The 20,262-nt window shown below is 39.8% G+C and overlaps 1 protein-coding gene across 2 annotated transcripts in view; it reads left to right on the top strand.

Moving 5' to 3' along the window:
- MOB3B (MOB kinase activator 3B) overlaps positions 1–20,262 on the top strand; it is a 106,551-nt gene that overhangs the window by 25,892 nt on the left and 60,397 nt on the right. For both annotated transcript variants that reach the window (XM_075527499.1, XM_075527500.1), the window contains exons 2-3: positions 6,017–6,119; positions 16,663–17,271. In XM_075527499.1, the coding sequence (XP_075383614.1) occupies positions 16,854–17,271 (418 nt within the window). In that variant the 5' untranslated portion in view covers positions 6,017–6,119; positions 16,663–16,853. The remainder of the gene's footprint in view (positions 1–6,016; positions 6,120–16,662; positions 17,272–20,262) is intronic.

A 20,262-nucleotide genomic window follows, 5' to 3' on the forward strand; every position in this document is an offset into this window, starting at 1 on the left:
TTAAATCCTCATGAAGAATTTGCTCTTAAAGCTTCGTAGTTAGGAGGTCCTTAACATCCCATTGCATCTCATGGTTGACAGGTATAGTATTTCTGGAAGTGGTTTCTTCTTTTAACAAAAATAGTTAAAAGGGACTGTTACTACTTATCTTCCACAGGGTCATTGTCATAGTTTTCCTCTGGAAATAATGTACTGCACTACTAGCAGATATTTATTTCAGATCTGTAAACATGAGTGAACGTGTATAGGTACGATAGCAGAGAAGGACTGATACTCAAGTCTGCAAAAACTGACATGGAAACTGGATTTGAAATTTGAACTTGGAAACATGTTTACCCACAAAAAGATTGCTGCTTTACTTTAAGAAGGTGTCAGTTTGGTCGTGGGGGTAAATTGAAGTCTTTACAAGATAGTTTTGTGCTATTCTGTGCTCCTCTTTACCTCTGTCTTGTGGAAGCAAAGCATGCCTCAGTTCTTATTCTCTGCTTAGAGTAAGTATAGCTTAAATGAGAATTTGTCTTTATACTGAAAGTTTATTCCTGAAGATCTTTCTGTGAGCGTGCTAGTGTTTCAACTCAAAGCAGACAGTAGGATAACAGTAGGGGTTGTTTTAGTTTTCAGGGATACTGAGGCCTGAAACAAAGAGTTGATTCCTTGTATTCCCCATAGATGTCCCCTTTCCTCAGTCCATTTCATTATACCTTCACACAAAAAAGAAGTGCAGCTGAACCAATTCACTTGTTTGGGTTGCTGCCTGCACTCTTGGAATCTGTTCCAGCAAAGTCTCATCTTTTAATGCTCATGTGAACAGTAGTGCAGCAGTGCACCATCTGCACCCTAGACTAATTGTATTCATCTGATAATGTCTTAGAAACTAAAACATTATGAAGTCTTAAGCAGACAAGAAGTGTAATGCTTTGACATAATGTTTCCTGCATTTTTTTCAGTGAAGCTGTTCTGTAACATCTGCCTGATACTGGAATAAACCATGCAATTAATCTAACAGTCCTAATGACGAAGGGATGTGACAGATCAGAAGTGAGCAGATAAGGTTACCCCTTACCCTTTAGCAACCATATGTTGAAATCTCTTTTGTGCAAGGCACAGTTCAGGTATGGAGTATGCAGTTTCACAGTCTGGATACAGTATCTCTGTCATGCAGATGAAATATGAGTCACTACATCCAAAGAGTGCTGTCAACAAGCAAAAGTTTTATGTGTCCAGCCTACCATAGATGACAACTGTCCTGTGGGGTTTTGCAGGGTATTATGTCGTTTGGCATAAGGGGTGTTGGATAGGTACCTGTGTGTTAGAAATTAAGGGTCACGTTCTGCCTCCACTGGTGCATCTCTTGAAATCTATAGAATGTGAAGGAAACCTATTATATCTCTGTAGGCCAGAACAGCTACATATTACATCTATGTAACTCTCTGTAGATGTAATCTGCTTCACTAAATTACATTGGACTTTGAATACTACAGTTTGCATGGGGCCTACCCAATTCCAGAAGAACCCTTATATTTGTATTATATTCTTAAGACTTATCAACCTGTTTATAATAAAGTAAATCTCAGTTAGGCCTTTAGAGAGGTCTGGATAGATTTATGAAAATTATCTGTTATCTCGTGTTGAAATATATCAGCATGACCATTTTACTACTGTGAGCTTAATTTAACTCCTTCTGTTCAATCCAGTGATTGAAATATATTTGAATCTGGATGTATGCTTGCATTGCAAGATAGCTGTTTATTTTTCCATATTCGGAACATTTCAGTTTTGCCTGTTGTCTAGGTTTTTTTCTTTCAGTAAGTAGTGGAAAATGTAGTGTCAGTGTTCATATTTGTTTTAATATAAAGAAGTTGGAGGTGAAAGAGAAGAGTGATGATGCTTAGCAGAATTTGGAAAATCCTGATTTCTTGACAATAGTAGATTATTCCATTGTAATTATAACTGGTGTAGTCAGTATTTGAAGTTTTCTCCTTTATTTATCATGTTCCTTGATAGTGATCATGTTCTCTAAATTTATGTATCACTTATACCACACTTTTCATGCCAGCGTAAGCAGGTGTATTAAAGAACGAATCACAGAATGGTGGATTTTGTCTTGAATTCCCAGGTGTGCCACATCAGTCTGGCTCTGACCTAAATGGAGCTAATCTTTTATTTCAGAGCAAGCAGGTGAAGAATTAGGTGATAGGCTCTGGTCTTACAGGTTGTGTAACTTGTAGTATGTTGTCCTGTTCTTAAAACAGGAAGGGCGCAAGAAGAATACTTCTCTAATTGCATGTACTCCCACACACGTGCAATAATTTAATAATTGAATCTCTCTGCATATGATGATATAAAAAGCAGCAAACATGGGTGGTTTTATACTTTCTTTGTATATTTGCCCGATTGTTTTTCATAGTTGAACCTAGGGTTAGAAACTCCATAGAGACAAAATGGGATGTAGTCAGCAGCCTTTGCTTTGGTGCCTGCTGACAGCCTTCTAAATTGCTGTTTAGCTGGCACTTAGACTAAAGCCTGTTGTAGTTCCTGGACATGATTGTGAGAAACACTAAGTAGAAGAGTGAAGAAGGGGAGAGAGAAAAAAAGCGCAAGGAAAATGAAGAGGATATTTTGGAACAAAGAGAGGACTGGGAGGGATAGAAATTCCTTATAGAGAAAAAACAATTGGGGAAGGCATTTCCAAATCTTTGTCTGATCTTACAGCATTGCTGAGATGTGTGTATTCAGCGTGTCAAGCAGTATGGGAGAAGCTGTCTATTAAACTACCATCCAAAGTGCTGTAATCATGGCATCTGCAGATACACCTCTAGTGATTTGCACCTTGGTACTCCTTGGGTATTATCAGTGGTTCCTAAAGGAATATCTATAGTCTAAGTTTCAAGTCTTGCTGGAGACAGAGTAGTGGTCTGCAAGACAGTGACTAGTGCTTGCGTAGAAACTTGGTTGTGTGGCTTGCCATCCTGGGTTCTCATTTTTCTAAAGAAAACGTGGACTTCTGTCTTTGCTGTGTTAGGACAGGGATTCAGCCTTCTCAGTTAGTCACCTGGGTGGTATGCTGTTCAGAGAGCAGATGTATTATTATTTGGGAGTACTCTTGGGATCTGTGGTGATTGCTGCCTCAAAAATTATGATGGCATCTGCCTCTCTAATAGCAGATATTGTGTGTGATACAGCTGGGTTTACTCAAATGATTTGGGACTGGATCAAAACCATAATGTATGGAATGCATGGGTGACAAAAGATGTGATTGAAATGGGATAAAGAAAAGCAAGGTAGCAATGCAATTTCCTAACCATTTATTTATGTAGCAACCAGAATGGTGAAAGCATCCTAAAGGGCAGTAGATCTAAGGCTGTTTTGGCTTAACACCAATTTAGGAATAAATTACAAGTGTAAAAATTTGTGTGAACATAATCAGAATTGTCAGTATTATTAAAGATTCTGTACAATTTGAATGGATAAATTAAAATGTTAAAATAAATATAATAAAGCCATGTAGTAGAAGTGCTAAATATATAGTGAAGAGAAAATCTCATTGCCGTTATCTTCTGGGTGTTGCAGGATGTGCAGTTCTGGTAGGAAGTAGGAGAGGGAAAGAGATACAGAACCTGGGCATGGAGACATTCAACAATATAACAGATACTTGTTTCTATTATGATGTGAGCTAGGATATGGCATCTAGACCACGGTCTGGATGAATGGCTGAAAAGCATGTCGCTGATCCAAGTGCTTCCCATTTGGAAGACTGTACAAAAGGGAGGGGAGGGTAGAAACCTCAGGTGCTAATCACGTTCTAAGACCAAGCAATAAGTGATGTTTTGGGAGGATATTCTTTGGTGGTGTTTTTCTTCAGTTAAATACAATTAACTTGAACGTACAAATTATGATTTATGTAACTTTCTCCAAATTATCTGCAAAAATTGTATTTTGCAGCCCTCCTGGAAATACTATTAAGTCAGTTTTCCAGAAGCAGAGTATTAGTGGGTAATGAAGTGCCATATATTCAGATTCTCAAATTGGGAGTGAGCTGTTAAAAGAATAAGACAGAAGACTCAGAGTCTGAGTGCAGATAGTGCAGGGCTGTTTACCCCAATTACTTCTCCACGCATTTTGGTGGTTTTCCTGCTTCTGATCCTACAAAGCCTGTTTTCTCTCTTCAGTGATCTTCTGGGTTTTTTTTGCTGTAATTACTCTGAACCAACTCCTGCTTCAGATGTCTTAAGGATTATGTGGGTGTGCGAGTCTTATGAAATCTTATTTTGAGGGAATAAGAATCTTATTGGTGTATGAGTTATACGCATGTGTTTAGTGATATACTGGAGGTCTTTTGAATTCCTCCACTGCTGTAACCACCTGTTGGTTTGGATGTGTCTTTGATAAGACAGCCTCTCCTGCAACATATGTTCTGCAACATCTACACGCTCTTAGCAAAAAGTGCCAGGACTTAGGTGCCTTTATAGCAGTTCCCTCTAAAGCTCTTCTGTCCAGCTCTGCTTTAGGAGATGTGAGAGCATGGGATAAGGTATGGTGGAAAGTGGCCTTAAAGTTTCAAGGGTTCATTAAGAAACATCACCACAGAACGTCCCTACTGACATTTTAGTTATACCAGCAAATAAAAGTTTGTAATGGTGTTGCTCTGGTTGGGGCCTAAGACAGATGGAGACCTTCCTTTGGAGTCACAGCACGTGCTACACACAAGTGTACAAGTAGAAACAAGAAGCTATCAGGTTTTCTTTTTTCTTAGTCAGAAATGGTTGGGGAGTTATTGTAGTGTGCAAAACATGTAGTATGAAATTGTAGTGTGCAAAACATGCTGTATAAACTAGTTCTGTAGGAGGAAGCTTAGCCACCTTGACAACTCCCACCTTCAAACTGTGCCAGCTTTACAGTCAATTGTTGATTAAAATCAGCAATTGGCTTTTAGTTAGAGCTAAACTGAGCAGTGCCAGCCTGTGCGGAACCACTCTAGTTGAAAGCAGAGTCCTTCAAATGGCACCTTCCAGAGACACACTCAGCTGTGCTTTTCCTGTTTGGTGGCAGCTATGGCTGCACAGACCACAAGGAGTACTCCATTATTTTGCTTCAGAGTAAACTGCTTGCTATAATGGTCGGGGAAGAACCCATCTTAACCCTCCCTGCTGGTCATTTTTGCACGTTGTATGACTAATGATTTTTGTTCCCTTCTTTCTGTAGTATTAGGTATTTACTGGCCACAGCTGTGGGCAACTTGGTTTGAAAAGCCAGATCCTTAGCTTGCAGTGAAGGAAGTTTTCCTCTTTTTATACCTGTTAAGACCTTGGTCCTACAACTCTGTCACAGTACATTTTTTTGTGCATGGTTAGAAGCAGAGTACTGCATAGTGCAAAATGGTTATAGGAACACAAAAACCTGATCTCAGAGCTAGTGCTGGATGAGAGTTGCTCTGACCACAAACTGTAAAGAGTAATCAAATACTGTACTTCTGCCTATAAGGTGCTTACTGCAGGGGCTATTTAAAAAACCACCCAAACCCTCCTTCCAGATCAGTTTGTGAGTAGAAGGATTTTTTGCTGTGTTAAATGCCTTCTGAAGCACAGTATGGGTTAACCAGTATGTAGAAAAGGCTTTGAAAGTAGTTTAGCTCACTACAAAGGTAAAGTAGAATCATAGAGTGGAAAGTTATTCTTCGGTGTGTAGGGGGAAGAAGGCAGTTCCACTGTTGTTCCCTACAGCATATTGCTAGTGCATTGCTCCTCTAGTGCTGGTGCGTTATGGTCTGTGCAGAGCTATCCAGTCAATATGGTCCTGGCTACTTGCTATCTGCTAAACTGCATTAAAGGACAGCATGTTTTTTCTATCCTATACTCTCCCCAGGTGAACAATCCTTGTTACAGCAACAGTTGTATCATGAATTGGAGAGGAGGCTGGCTGTCCTCAGAGGAGGTAGTTGCTATCCTCAGTGTTCTTTCCAATATTGTTTGATATATCATGTCTCTGACTTCATTTACTTGCTTTCATTGTATTTCAGGTATCACAGATGGCAAAGAAAACACTGTTTGTTTTTTTTCCAAGTGAGTCCTGCAAGACTGCTGATTTAGAGCTCTGGAGTGTGGATGATTACCTCACCCCAGGTATTCTGTTTCTAGCCTGGTTTATGCAGGGGTGCATATATTTAGCAGATTCTCTGTTTTTCCCCTGTGCATAATAGTAGGTCATTTTGACCAAATTATATAAGGTTGAACATGATAAAGTTGCAGGGTGGTGATCAGAGTGGTTCTCCAGGGAAAAATATCTTCAGCCATCAAGTCAGTTTAGTCCTGCAAGTTAAGAGTAACATATAAATCAACACGGTGGATGATTTATTTCTTTCAATTTTGAAAGCACAGATGGTACAACTAGACACTTATGACCCCACCACCAACTGCAGAGGCTATGCCTTGTGACTGCATGCTGCTAAAGTCCAGTATGACTTGCCAAGTTGCAGGCTACCAGTTGCAGGCCACCAGACCCTTGACCTACAAAATCATAATCTCTCTCAGATCTGTGAAATCTTTTGTATTCTTCAAAAGACACATGTACAAATACCTTGACTTTATGTCTCCGTGGTATGAGTTTGAAAAGATCCACAATCAGCTGTAGTTGCTGCCACTCTCCCTATCTGCCATATCAAACACTTTGATCCAAACCACAGGAAACAAAGATTTCTTCTTTTGTTTCATACACTTAGCTTTTCTGATAACCATGCAGAGCTTTGGTTTAAAGTCAATGGATTGGGTCCTACAGCTGCTGGACCTCCATTTCAGGACAAGGTTTTAGATTTATGGTATAAATAATTGAAAGATATTAACAATTAAAGTATTGCACTTTTTTCATATTCCTCCATTTGTAAAGAACTATGCATTTTGCCTTGTCTTGATCAGCCCTGCTTTATAAAGACAAATAAATCCTGTCTCCGCTTTGTTAATGGTGAAGCCACCTTCGCTGTCCTCCTATTGGAGTGTTTAGTACCCATAGCAATCCCACTCAGTTTTGAGTTATTGGTAGTCAATTCGAGGGGCTGCATAGGTCAGGCTTGACCTCAGTTACTGACTCCCTATGATTTTAGGCAAATTTTGTCTCTCAGCAACATGGAGTTAAGGGCAATTTTTTGTAACTGAAAATCACCATGCCCATGTTGAGAATTATCAGGGTTTGTTAGAAAGGGGGCAGCGCACCAGTTGAAGATGCCATAGCCTCCTTGCAGATCGTTGCTTTGGAAAACATCTCTGAAATCCTGAGCTTCTTAGGGCAGTTGCTGAGGCACTGTGTCACCAACCTGCCTCTCCCCTGTCCACCCTCCCCACATTAACTTGAGCTTTGGTGGGAGAAGCCAGACTAAGGCTAAAGGGTCTGAATAGATGTCAGCTGACCTTCTTACATCTGGTTTTCAGTATCTACACTTGCAGGAAGTCCTATTTTCTCCATGGAGTGTTAGTTATTTGTCTCTGCCAGCATAGTGTATGTAACATGACTCTGCCTTTGTATCTCTGTTTCTTTGCCTGCTTTCCCTGGACAAGAAAATGAGTGGTTTTAATTGAAATGTCACTAAGATGGAACATATGATTTAGACTTTTTTCTTAAAGCAGACCACATACCTGGCTTCCAAAAGCTAAGATTTAGCCCGAAAATAAAACTGAGTTTGGCCACTGCATGCAGAGTAGGGCACCTGAAGTTCTAGGGGATAACCTGCTGCCTTCTAGCAGATAAGCCATTGTATTGCCTTGTACAGAAAGACCTGCCCTCCGGTTGATCTGTACACAAAGGAGAAGAGTAAGGCCCTGACATGAGGTCTGAGACCACATTTTGGTGTGTATGTTTTGCTGTTCCCTATCACTCGTGACCTGACTGACATTTTTCAACAGACTTCTGTGGACTTAGTGTTAGGCTTTTGTATGGGAATTGCGTGGATGTTCTGAGAATGTAGGAGTGAGCAAGAAATCATATTTTAACTATCTCACTGTCTAATCAATTGTGCCAGTGCTTTTAAAAGCCAGAATGTAGATTTAGGAGTGAATTAAGCTGAAGAGAACAAAGAGATTTGTGAAGTTCAACCATAGTTTAATAAGGAGTTCTTGTTGTCTTGTCAAAGGAGAGTATTCAGGGTGTAAAAGTAAAATTTTAGCTCTGTTGAAGTCAGTATCAGAGCTCCCACTGACTGCAGCGTAGTCAAAATTTCATCTTCAGAAACAGGTTGGAGTCAGAAATGAAACAAGCTGGAGGAGACAAATGTGTATTGTCATAGAGAATCGCCATGTAATTTAACTTGTAGCTCTTCTTCAAGGCCATTAAAATTTGCTTACTCCTTTCACTTGTCCTCTGTATATTGTTTTTAAAGGAATGAAGAATAACAGTTCTCTGTTGCAGCAAATGCTGCAATAAGCATGCTACAAAAGTGTAACAACCATATACTGTTGTGGTGAGGACTCCATCCACAGAGGCGGAAAGATTTTGGCAGAAGCAGGTTAGTGAGCTGGTTCTATGGCTACTCCTACCACAGTGAGTAAGCTGAACCACCCAATCCACCAGTATGGTAACTGTTTACAAGGGCGATGGTTCTAACAGCAGCTGGCAAAACAAGGCACATGTACTCATACAGGCTTTGCTTTATTAGTGGTGGAAGGACATAGCAGGTCACAAGGGCTTGATAACTGAAAACAGAGACTGTATACTTAAAGAGAACGTGGTTTAGTGACTGTGCTTGCACACGTGCTAGCCACAGCCCAGACCAGTAAAAGCCTGTGAACCAGTGAGAGAACTGGGCTAACGGGTGTGTGTAACAAAAAAACAGCATTCAAAGGGACTGTCAGAACTGCATGCTTAATGTGATCTGTCACTCGGTCAAACTTCAACCTCAGTAGTTGCCTGAGCTAAAGGGAGTTCCCCACCTGCTTTGAAGGTTTGGGAGGTCTGAAATGATCACGGCAAACACTGGGATTCACTAAAGTGGCCGTGGCTGAAAAAGCACTCCCATGGGTTTCCTGTTGCAGCTGTCTCATCCTCTGCCTTCCACACAGACCTTTCCTTATGCTGTCCTCTTCCCTGTGCTGTGTGGCCAAGCAGGGGATTAAAGAAATTGATTGGGATGAAAAATTGGTGGTTTGTTTAATTATTGCAGTTTACATCTTGGTCTCATACAGATCCCTGCAAGGGGATATATAAACACTGGGGCCAGGTGTCATAGAGGAGATGGCAAGAAGGCAGGAACATGAAAGGGAAGGAGGTGAGGCAGGACTGACTTTTCAGAAAAAAATTGTAGTCGTACATACCCCTGCATGACTATCAGTCTGCAGAACGTCAAGACCTTAAATTCCTGGATAACAGAGGAATGGAGGCTGAACTTTGGTGTAATCTAAACCATACATTTTTTGAAGTTTCTTTACTGTAGTTCTGAGGGATACCTATTTCAGCTCACCTTAAACTGTATGCTACAGTAAGGCCATGTTCCTGACTGGATTGTCATGGATGCTGTTTTAATATAAACTTGCAGTGCAGAAGTAAGTGCCAGGGTATGCTCAGTATCTTCATGGTGATCAGTGTACCTTTCCAGAACTTCAGATAAGGTGTAATTACATTTAATACTTGTAAAAGGCACTAGAATGATACTGGTTGGGAGGTGAGTCCTCTGCTACAATACCAACGTTTATCCCCATGGTGAGAAGCATGCTCCATTTGGGTTAATAAACAGGACTTACCACCTAAGATTTGACCAGTCATATCTGATTCTGCTGCTGTCAAACAGCTGATGTACTTCGTTGTAGAAATGACTGCTGTTTAAGTCAACTTCTGATTGTTTTGTACAAACAATTTTCCTGAAACGAAAGAGGGACTTCTCCTTTTTGTAGTCTGTATAGAAGGGAAATTTGTTGAAGGAAGTGGAATTAAATGGTTGTAAATAAAGCATTGCGATAGTAAAATGCACTAGTTCTACCTAATATTGCCTCTGAAATATGCTCATGACAAATATGATAATAATATGATTAATGGCATTTGTCTAAAAAGGACTGCAAACATCATATTTTATCTCCTGACGCCTACCCAAGCCATTGGTACTCAGTCACAACAGAGGGACCGACTCTGTTCTTTAGTCATTTATTATTTTTCAATTTTATCTCTATGAACATCTCTGTATTTTGGCAGAATTATAAAGCATCATTTTATTCCCTTTGTCAAATGTTGCTATAATATTAGCATAGCTTAGAGATTTTCAGGCAGAAGCTGGTCCAATTTAGTTATTGTTTGTCACACATTACAAAACTACATTCATTTTTAAAGCATCCAGTTTTATAGACAGTTATCCATTGCATTTTGCTTTCCCTTTCCAATCTTTTACCTTAGAATGGGGTGGAGTGGTTATTAGTCTAAACAAGAAAAGAATCAAAGGTCATTTATATTTATTCCATTGAGCCTTGACACTTTGAGTATGAAAATACTATTTATGCTGTTTTCTGTGATCTTTTACAATTGTGGCTTTTATTAGTCTCGTGAAATCACTTGGTCCTTTTTTTTCACATGCACAGACAAAACAGAGGCTAGTTATTGCATGTCAAACAAACAGATGTTGCTGTATGTGGGAACTGTTTCTGACTATGGGAAGGCTTCTTTCCAGTCAGTGCTTTCCACCTGAGTATCTTGAGGCTGCAGTGTTATTGTGGTTATCACATATGGATTAGTGTAAGGTAATCCTAGTACCTTTAGAAGAAAGGGAAGAACTTGGAGAAACCCCAGGAATCCTTTCCTGGGGAGGACTTTAAGCCAAGTTCTGATTTTTTTCCTAAAGTTTGTGGGACTTTTACCACAATAAAAAAAAGAAAATTCTCGTCCTGAAGCATCAGTAAGCTTCCTTTCACTGGATGCTACCATTTACTATTGTTATTTTGTGTATTAATTGACATGCTCTAGGTTTCATGTTAATAATGCAGAAACCATGGACAAAGGCTGCAGCAGGACGTTGCTGTCCTTAATAGTGATGGTTCTACTTGCAAACTTGCACTGTAGAAGCCATGGAGAAGCTATCCAAGCCAGCACCTGGGAAACTGAGACTTTATTTACACATAGCTGTGTGTACTTCTTGCAGTAATAATCAGAAAACCTTAATTCTGGGAGCTTAGTGTTTATGGAAATTGCAAGATTCTTGAGGATAGGATGGAACATAGGAAAAGATACACTAACCCTCAGAACCTGGTTCCTGTGTTTGTGTATGCTGCTTTTAAGAGACTTTTTCTCAGTAACCTAAATTTGCTTTGATCCTTTTTCCTTTCCCTTTCAACTCTGGCACAGCCATAAGTCAAATCTTAATCTCCTTGTGTACATTATAGGTTAGTAAGGGGAAGTTTTTTCACCCATGAATAATGTCTTCTCATATCATGAAGTTTTCACTATGAATACAAATAATTGCACAACTTTTTTTTTTCCTTGTGATTTCAGGTAAAACTTCGCTGAACTGCACAAATTTAAGTATGTAAATAAGATACATGGAATATTATTGTTCCTACTTACTTGGTTGATTTTACTTTGTAAATAGGAAAGGTATTTTCAGATTTCAGGCCAGGCCTTTCCTTACTGAATAATTCTTTGTACTTCAGTGTGTTGAACAGAGAACCTGTTCATAGTATAGTATAATACTGGCTCTCAAACAAGAGCCTGGAAGTAGAAAAAGTGTACATTTGCTCAATCAGAAAGGAGCATGGTATGTGTATGTGCCTCCATATAATGTATTTGCTGCCCCAGTTGTCTGATGTAGCCATAGTAAAATGGCCCCTTGTATGGATAGTGAAGTATGAAGCCAGACATGAGAAGTCTACAAAATGTTGGACCTTAACGGGATTTGGATCAAATATGTGCTTTCCTAGAGGCTTCAGCTGGCTTTGGATCAGATTATGCAAGTGCTCAAAATGGAGACGTATTTTGGAAAGAAAAATGTAAAAATCAGCTGATGCAGAGCTGGTTTTCAGACAGTGTCTTGCTGGATGGACAGCTTACTGTGTGTTTGATGCTGGAGAAGTCATGTCTCCTCACTTTCTTGATTAATAAAATGGGAAGTATACCAGCTACCTTCCCAGCAGCCCTCTAAAGCTTGCATAATGCTCACTAGAGTGCTGTGATGAAAGGTGTGTGTTTATAAACAGTGTGCTATTTAACATTCTTATTACCTGTGATTTAATAGAAAGTATATGACAAAATGATGTAGTATGTTTTTAACTCAGCAGTGACTCAGACATGAGGGTGATCACGATGTGTGGTTTGTTGTGGGTGGTTTTTGTAGTGGTATCTGCAAGGGTAGGACTGGTTTATTATTTCCATATGTTGACTTGGTATACCTGATATTTAGACTGAGTTGCTGTGTTGTTGTCTCTATATGTGCATGTTTCTACATAAGTCTGGGGACAGCATTGATTACTGTGGTGCTGATGCAATGGATGAAGCTGGTGAGGGTCTGGTTCTCTGCTCTGAGATCATCTCCAAATCTGCAGTTACCATCCTCAGTCATGGCTCTGCCAGCAAGGGAATTCACCCAACTGCGTTATTCATACCATGGAATAGTCCCTCAGGAAAAGCTGTTGGTGACTGTCACACATCTTCAGAAATACATTGCTCTGAAAAGAAAGAAGAGAAGCTGAAGTGTTGGAAGGAGTTACCTATCTGAGCTGCCCATACCAGGACAGACATATATTAAGCGTCTAGTTCAGAAGAGCATCCAGAACACTGGCTCTGTATACCATCAAACCAAACACCATGAGCCACAACGTCATTCTTTATGCCCTGTTGTATAGTTAGGACCTGTCATAAAAGATCAGAAGTTAGTTTCTATCGCGTTTGACATAGGTACAAGTCAGGAGCAGTTCTGCTGACATTACTATGATATCAGAGGAGACTGCAAAATATTTGTTAGCAATAGTCTAATTTAATTTTACATTGAAGGAGGGTGGATGCTACTGTACCACAGATTTCAAGGAGTTATGATCTAATCTAACTAATACCACAACATTGTTCACAGTGTTTCATCTCTGAAATAACTCTCCCAAGACCAAATGAGATAATGAAACTGGGAGTGTTTCTTATTCTTGTCAGATGAAAATTGTCATGGAAGTGAAAGTGCTGGCTGGCAAGCCAAGTTACATTCTCAGGGTGTTAAAAATCAGGAGGTTTTGCTCACCATTTGTCGTTGAGGTTATCTGATGAGTTTTCCTTTCCCTAATGCTATGCGATTTGCTTTGTAAGTCCAACACTGCCAAGTTTTAATTGACAGTATGTGATCTGGGGTGGAATGACAAACCTTTCGTCACTGATTGTTGATTCAGCCACAGTGTAGTAACACGTTGGAAGTCTAATGGCAAATGAGTTCCTGCAGTGGCTTAGTGATTCAGTCCAAAGCAGAGGAGTGGCCATCCTACCATTAACTACCACCACTTTATTGCCTAAGCAGTAAAAATGCTTTTAGAGCCCATAGACTCTGGCTAGAGCTTTCCCATTAGCTTCAGCCTCTGAAGGATCCAAACCTGAAGTGTCTGTGTTTAATGTCCGCTGAAAATCAGGTGAGCCTCTTCTTTTGTCTCTTGTGAGCTTCTTTATTCTAGGGAAGTACGGTGATACTGTTTGTAACTGCTTAGAAAAGCCTAACAGAGCTGGTTGCTTGAGTGGGGGGAGTAAGGGCAGCTGCATAACCTGTAGGAAAGCAGTCTGTTTCGGAAGTGAGGGGGTGAGTCTCAAAATTCTTGTTTATTTCTTCATTCATTTCTGTTAGCTTTTGAGTGAAGACAAAGGTTAATCAGATAGCAAATACTCTCAGGAAATAGGATGCAAAAAAATATTTCAGAGGTCTGATTCACCGCAGTATTTCTGTTCAGGTCATACACTTTTCTATTTTTTATTCTTGCACATGAAAGTGCATGAGAAAGCAAGTCTATCCATCCCCTGGCTTTGCACAGCCTTCAGTCACATTTTAAGAGAGAGAAGAAAATCAGCTCTTAGCAGAGCTAAGTCTCTAGTAGAAGTTAAACAGTGAGTTTGACTTCTACAGTCCAGCTTTGCAAAGATATATGTAGTTTTGTACTGTGTAAAGTGATAGAAAGATGAAAGAGGAAGAGCCTTAGCTTTTATTGCAAGATGCTGAACAGGAGACTCTCCAGACAGGATATGTATAGGAGATTCTTGTTTGTTCTGATTCTGCCTTGGTGGGTTAAAGAACAGTTTCATCTGGCTGCATAGTAGAGTAATCTTTTGGATGAGTCTTTGGATTGAATTTAACCGTGATGTATGCGTGCTTCCACAGACAATTTCAACATGTGACTCCAGGTACACAGAAGACTTGAGATAAAGACTGATTTGCTGAATGTTTTGGCTGCTTTTTCTCTGCATTAATTGGTTTTATGCAGACTTACTGAATGTATGGAGAGGAGTGGGAAAGAGTATGTATTTAATATGATTAATTGTATTTGCATATTCAGTAGAAAATAGCTTATAAAATATGGTGTCTTCTGTTTTTCTTGGAACAGGTTTAACAGCAGTGAGTACTGTGCTTCAAAATGTGTCTTTTGAAGATGAGTTTTATTTGGTGCTCAGCTTGTTGTTTTAAATAAAACTCTGTGCATGTTCTGGTGAATATTTACAGTTGAGGAAGGGAGTCAAAGTAGCCACATAAGAGTGCCAGGTATATTAAAGTGGGGAAAAAAGTAGTTACCCAACCTGTAAAACTCTGGAGCTAACATCCTTATTATTGCAAACTGGGACATTGGCTCCATGCCATCTCAAAGTGTGTCAGTCACAAGCTCAGTCTGTGCAGCAGTATCCACCTGTTCTTTGAAAGGCTTTTAAATAAACAAGTGACTGCCACAGAGCATTTGAAGGCTGGAGATTGTGGGTCTTAGTAACAAACAACAAACTGCAGGCCTAAGTTGTCTCTTTAAAGCGCCTTCATTTCCTGCCAATGACACTTAACTGAATTGTTCCAAGGCTAGTTTTGTTTAAAGTCTTCTTTCCCTGACCATTGTCAGGTTTCAGGATCTCTGGATTTGAACACTCAGGATCTCTGTGTTTAAACATTACTCCGAGGGGCACATCAGATACGACAATAGTCTCCCTGGATTTCATCCCTGAACTTCTCATATTTTGCTGGCACACAAAGAACAACTGTTTATAAACTCATGATTGGAGTACCCCTCCATCATGCCATCAGCAAAAGGAAAAACAAGCACTTCTCTGCTGGTTTCCTTTAGCTGCTGCTTGCTGGCAAATTGGCTGGATGCTAATCTTTCAGCTGTTTGGGAGAGGATTTTTTATGGCACTTGTGTTCTATAGTGTGGGGACGGGGTCTAGCACACCAGATTTCTCTTTGCTTAGGTACGTGTTGCTTTCTTGAGGTGCTTAAGAAAAAAGAAGCACCTTTTTCTCTTCCTTTCTGCCCCTCAGCAAAGCTTTGGGAAACTGTCTTTGCAAGAATTTAGTGCTTTCCACACACAGCCTAGTAAAATTTTCATGGACATGATTTCTATTAAGGGAAACAGTGGAGCATACATAATCCCATGATGAGAATTCATCAGCCACTGATAGGGTAGGATTTCTGTAGTGCTGTGCAAATTTAAAACTTATTGTGTTATTTAATTTAAATAATGCACAGCACGAAAATGTTTACTCTCTGTCTTTAATCATAAAACCTTCACTACTAAAACAAAAGTATAATTGAAATAGCCCCTATCACCTACTAATTGCCCACATTTACTAATGGTAATACTCTTCTGCACGTGTATATGTAACAACAAACAAGGCTCTAATGCAGTAATTTATTTTTTCAGTCAGACTGGCTGTTAAAACTGTTCTTTGTTGCCAGAGTAGGTTAGATGGAACAACACAAACTCTATGCTCTTCCTTTTGTAAAAATGACAATGCCCTGTAGAGAAGATGAACAGAGATACAAAGGGGCAGCTTCACCATTGCTTTCTTATAATTCTACACAATCCAATAGAAAATTAAGACCGCTACTGAATTCCTGAAGATGGGTCAAGAAAAAAAGTCTCTGTACAGTTCTGTGGGAAACAGGAATTATTTCTGTGCAATACTGTAGATTTCACTCTAATTAGGGTTTATGAGATTTGCAAAATTAAAAATCGGGAACAGCTATGGAAAAATCTTGCTCAGGGATTTTTTTCATACAGAGAAGAGCACTGAAGTTATGGTGCATGCTTAGAGGCACCATCAGTCACTTTAGGAGCAGTTAGGTAAGACTTCTGAATTGTAACATAGTATTTTGTCTGCTAAGTTTATACATACATTATGTATGGTATGCAGTCACTGTAAAAATGCAGGAAAATTAAAAGGTTGGTTCAAAAATTATCTAAAGATAGGAAGATTATACAATATTTACTGAATTCCCATCTTTATGATAACTTAGCCTCTATTTGGGTATTTGGGTAGACATTTAAAAAGGACAGAGAAGTTAATTCCTTAATACTTTAAAAAGTAAAGCACTTTTTTTTTTCTTTTAAATGTTTATCAGGTTAGGGGTTGGCCAATTTTTAAGGCTAGCCTGTTATATATTTGCTTTTCAGCTCATAAGTACTAGAAAATGATGGTAAAACAGTAACAAACTGATTGGGCCAGACTTGAGCTTAACACTAATGTATGTTGTTTCCATATCCTTAGGAACATGAAGCCTTTCGGAAAGGCTTTCAAGAGGAAGAGCTAGTAGACTGCTCTGAAGTTGATACGAGCTTCTCTGAGAAAAAGAACAGGGCCTGGAGGACCTGTGATAGGGAGCAACTGTTTTCAGATACCTGCATTACATCTCAGCCGTGCTTTTCTGCCAGCTGCTGCAGAGCAGAAGATTAGCAGACATGTCCATAGCACTCAAGCAAGTGTTTAATAAAGATAAGACTTTCCGCCCAAAACGCAAGTTTGAACCTGGAACCCAGAGGTTTGAACTTCACAAACGAGCACAGGCCTCTCTGAACTCAGGCGTGGACTTGAAAGCAGCTGTGCAGTTGCCCAGCGGAGAAGACCAAAATGACTGGGTGGCCGTCCATGTTGTTGACTTCTTCAACAGGATCAACCTCATTTATGGAACCATCTGTGAGTTCTGCACAGAGAGGACCTGCCCAGTGATGTCTGGAGGCCCTAAGTATGAATACCGGTGGCAGGATGACATGAAGTACAAGAAGCCCACAGCGTTGCCAGCACCCCAATATATGAATCTTCTCATGGACTGGATCGAGGTACAAATCAACAATGAGGATATATTCCCTACGAGTGTAGGTAAGTGCGAGGAAGAAGTCCTAAAGCATAAACTGCCTTTCATTCTGTGTACTAAGCATGTTCTCTTCCCAGCCTCATTTTTAGGGATTGTGAAATTCTAGCCTTTAAACAGCAGGTGGGAAGGAAGAGGGTGTCTTGCAGGAATAGGGTGAAATGTATGAAATGTTAACTGTGGCTGCTAGATATGGCGGGGCTTGTTAGCCTAAAATGTTTTCATTCTAGCCATTTGTCCCTGGTAAGCCTCTCAGGCTAATCACTAAGAGTGGTCAGCATTGTGTTATTAGCTTGTTGAAAGCTATTCAAGTTTGCATTGCTTTGCACTTTGCATGGCCACTTAGGTAGATACAGAATGGATAGAAAGCAAAGCCCAATTAGAGTGATGTCCTCCCTTTGAAGTGTGTACATCTATGTGCAGTACAAGGCAGTAAAGAGTCAGGAATGCAGTGAGCTCTGCTTGCTCGCCTTCTCTAGACTTCCCATCCAAAACTGAGGAATTGGGAAGTGAATTATTCTCCAAATTACTGTTGCTAAGACTATATATAACTACCAAGCTTTGCTGTGGTTTAACCAGACAGCCCAGATGAGAGAGCTGGTAAGGGCAGCACAATTTTCCTTTTATAGTTAGTTAACTATAGTTAACTATAGTTAGTTTTCCTGAAGAGTGGGGCAAGTAGGTGGGAAGTATCTTTGCTGGAATAGTTCCCTCTGGATGAGGACTTTGCAGAAGAGTGCATTGTGTAGTGTAGGCAGTCTAAATCTTTAGCTATGGCTGCAGGTAATAAAAAAAGACAGGATGTTATACCTTAGAGATGTCAGTGTACTTATTTAATTTTTAGCAGTTTTAGTTAATGAGTCCTGATTCACTTCTTGCAAGTGGGAAAGCTGGGATCTTGCTGTAAGAAATGTGAGATGTTATATGTAAGTACTTGGCCCAGATGAGTAACAAACAAGAAGAATGCTCATATGTTAAAATTAGTTCAGCCGAATATTTTGCAGTTTATACGCATCTAGGGCCTGCAGCTAACTGTAGATGATCCATCAAGAGGCTACGTCTGTCAGTATTTCCTGACCTTTGAAATACCTTATTCTTGGCCTTGACAGCTATTTGTCTGGACAAACTTGTGGTTTGTTTCCCCATTCCTATCACTTTTCTTTCTACACTAATAGGTAGAAAAAAGGCATCTTTTAATCTGGATTTTGCCAGCACAGCAAGAAGAAGGAGGATTTCAAAGGAAGCACTACCATATATTTTGTGTAGTGAAAAATGGGATTGATTTCTCAAGCATTTGTTGTTTTACGTTTCTTCAGGGTGAATGATTTTTGGAATTGAAGGTGGGTTGAAGGTGCAGTGAAGTATGTGATTTTGCTTCCATTGGAATTTCTGCAGGCTTCTGTTGTACCAGGTTCACATCTTAGATTATTCCAATATTACTCTGTGCTCTTGCAGTTTGCATATGCAGAAAATGTGATCTGTCTGCAAGCAGGGGGAGCAGGTAACACACTGGCATGCTGATGGGCTTTGCTGAACCAACAAATACTCTATAACACACAAGTTTTCAGCTCTAGATGTTCCCCCCTCATGTTTGTAGTAAGATACATCTGGAGGAGCTTTTATCCTGAAGGCTCATCTATTGTAAGCCTAAGAATGGAATCAGTAAATACCCTCAATCTACTATTTTTGTCCTCCCAGCAGCTCCTGCTGTTGTAGATTAAATCAAATCTGAAGAAACTGAGGAAGGGGAAAGACCTGTGGTCCGTAGAGTGGGGCTGGACTCTGATACAAGTCAGAATGGGAGTGCTTGATGTCTGTGAAAAATCTTCGTCTCACTCTGAATTGACCCAAAGGAAGGGGAAAAGTCTGCTTGAGCCTTCATGGAGTGGTGGACTGCGCCATGGTTGTACTGCAGACTCAGATGACTGTCCATTCCCATAAAGAGATTTTATAGATACCCTTTGGAGTCTTATTCCATAGAACAGTACTTGCATCTGTAGTCCACTCTCCCCTCTTCTTGAGCCTTTGTTGCAGATACCATAGTGCCACCTGCACACTTCTCATTATCTTCTCGATTCACCGATTTGTGGTATGAAACTGTTGGTAAAATTGCTTGGGAGGCCTTAAATGTTACAATTTAGCAAAAGATGCACACTGCATTGAATTTGGCATTCTGGGTACCTCTTCTCTCAGCCAGTCACTACGTAGGCACCCAGAACGGTCAAAGGGAAGTTTGGGTCTATTCCTGGGTAAGTTACTTTTCTTTCAAGGGAATCTTTCTGATTTCTTTGCACCACAATCCCCTACCTGTGAAATGGAGATGATACTACCTGCCAGTCTGTCTGAGTACTGCTTGTAAAGCTGTTGAATGAAATGCAGTTGCTTAGCATGTATATTGTTACATGTTTTGCTTTTGACAGCTGATCAGAGACAAGCGTTGTTATTGTGTTGGGTACTGTTTGTTCCTCCCTGTTCTGCAGAAGCCTTTGGTTAGATGCATCATAGGCTTAGTATTAATGCAAACCTCTATTTTCATTCAGATAAATTAATGACGGTCAAAATGACGATTGTTCATTCTTCAAAGCAGCTGAAATAGATCTTGAAAGATGATACACTCAGATGTGAAAAAAAAACAGGCTTAGGTATGTCCTTACTAATAGTACAACAGTTTTAAAGCATTGAGTGGCTGTAACTTAAAGATATTAATCTATTGCTTTGAATCTTTGTAGCATATGGTCTACAGAGAATTGTTCTGGAAAAAGTGTGTGTCTAGTGGATGGGATTTGGGCTCACCTTTCTGTTAGCAAATGAGTTTGGTGAAGAGATCCGGAGTGGGATTCATAGGAGCTGTCCACAGAAACTTGAACACATTTTTCTCACCTTAATCCTATTAAACTGGTTCTCTTTCATTTGACATATCTTATGCAAACTGTCTAAAAAAAGGATTTAAAGAACTGTGATTAAGTCCAGCTTTCATTGAGGAGCTACTTTCAAGGAAA

Source organism: Mycteria americana, chromosome Z, assembly GCF_035582795.1.
Source record: "Mycteria americana isolate JAX WOST 10 ecotype Jacksonville Zoo and Gardens chromosome Z, USCA_MyAme_1.0, whole genome shotgun sequence".
Classification (NCBI taxonomy): Eukaryota; Metazoa; Chordata; class Aves; order Ciconiiformes; family Ciconiidae; genus Mycteria; species Mycteria americana.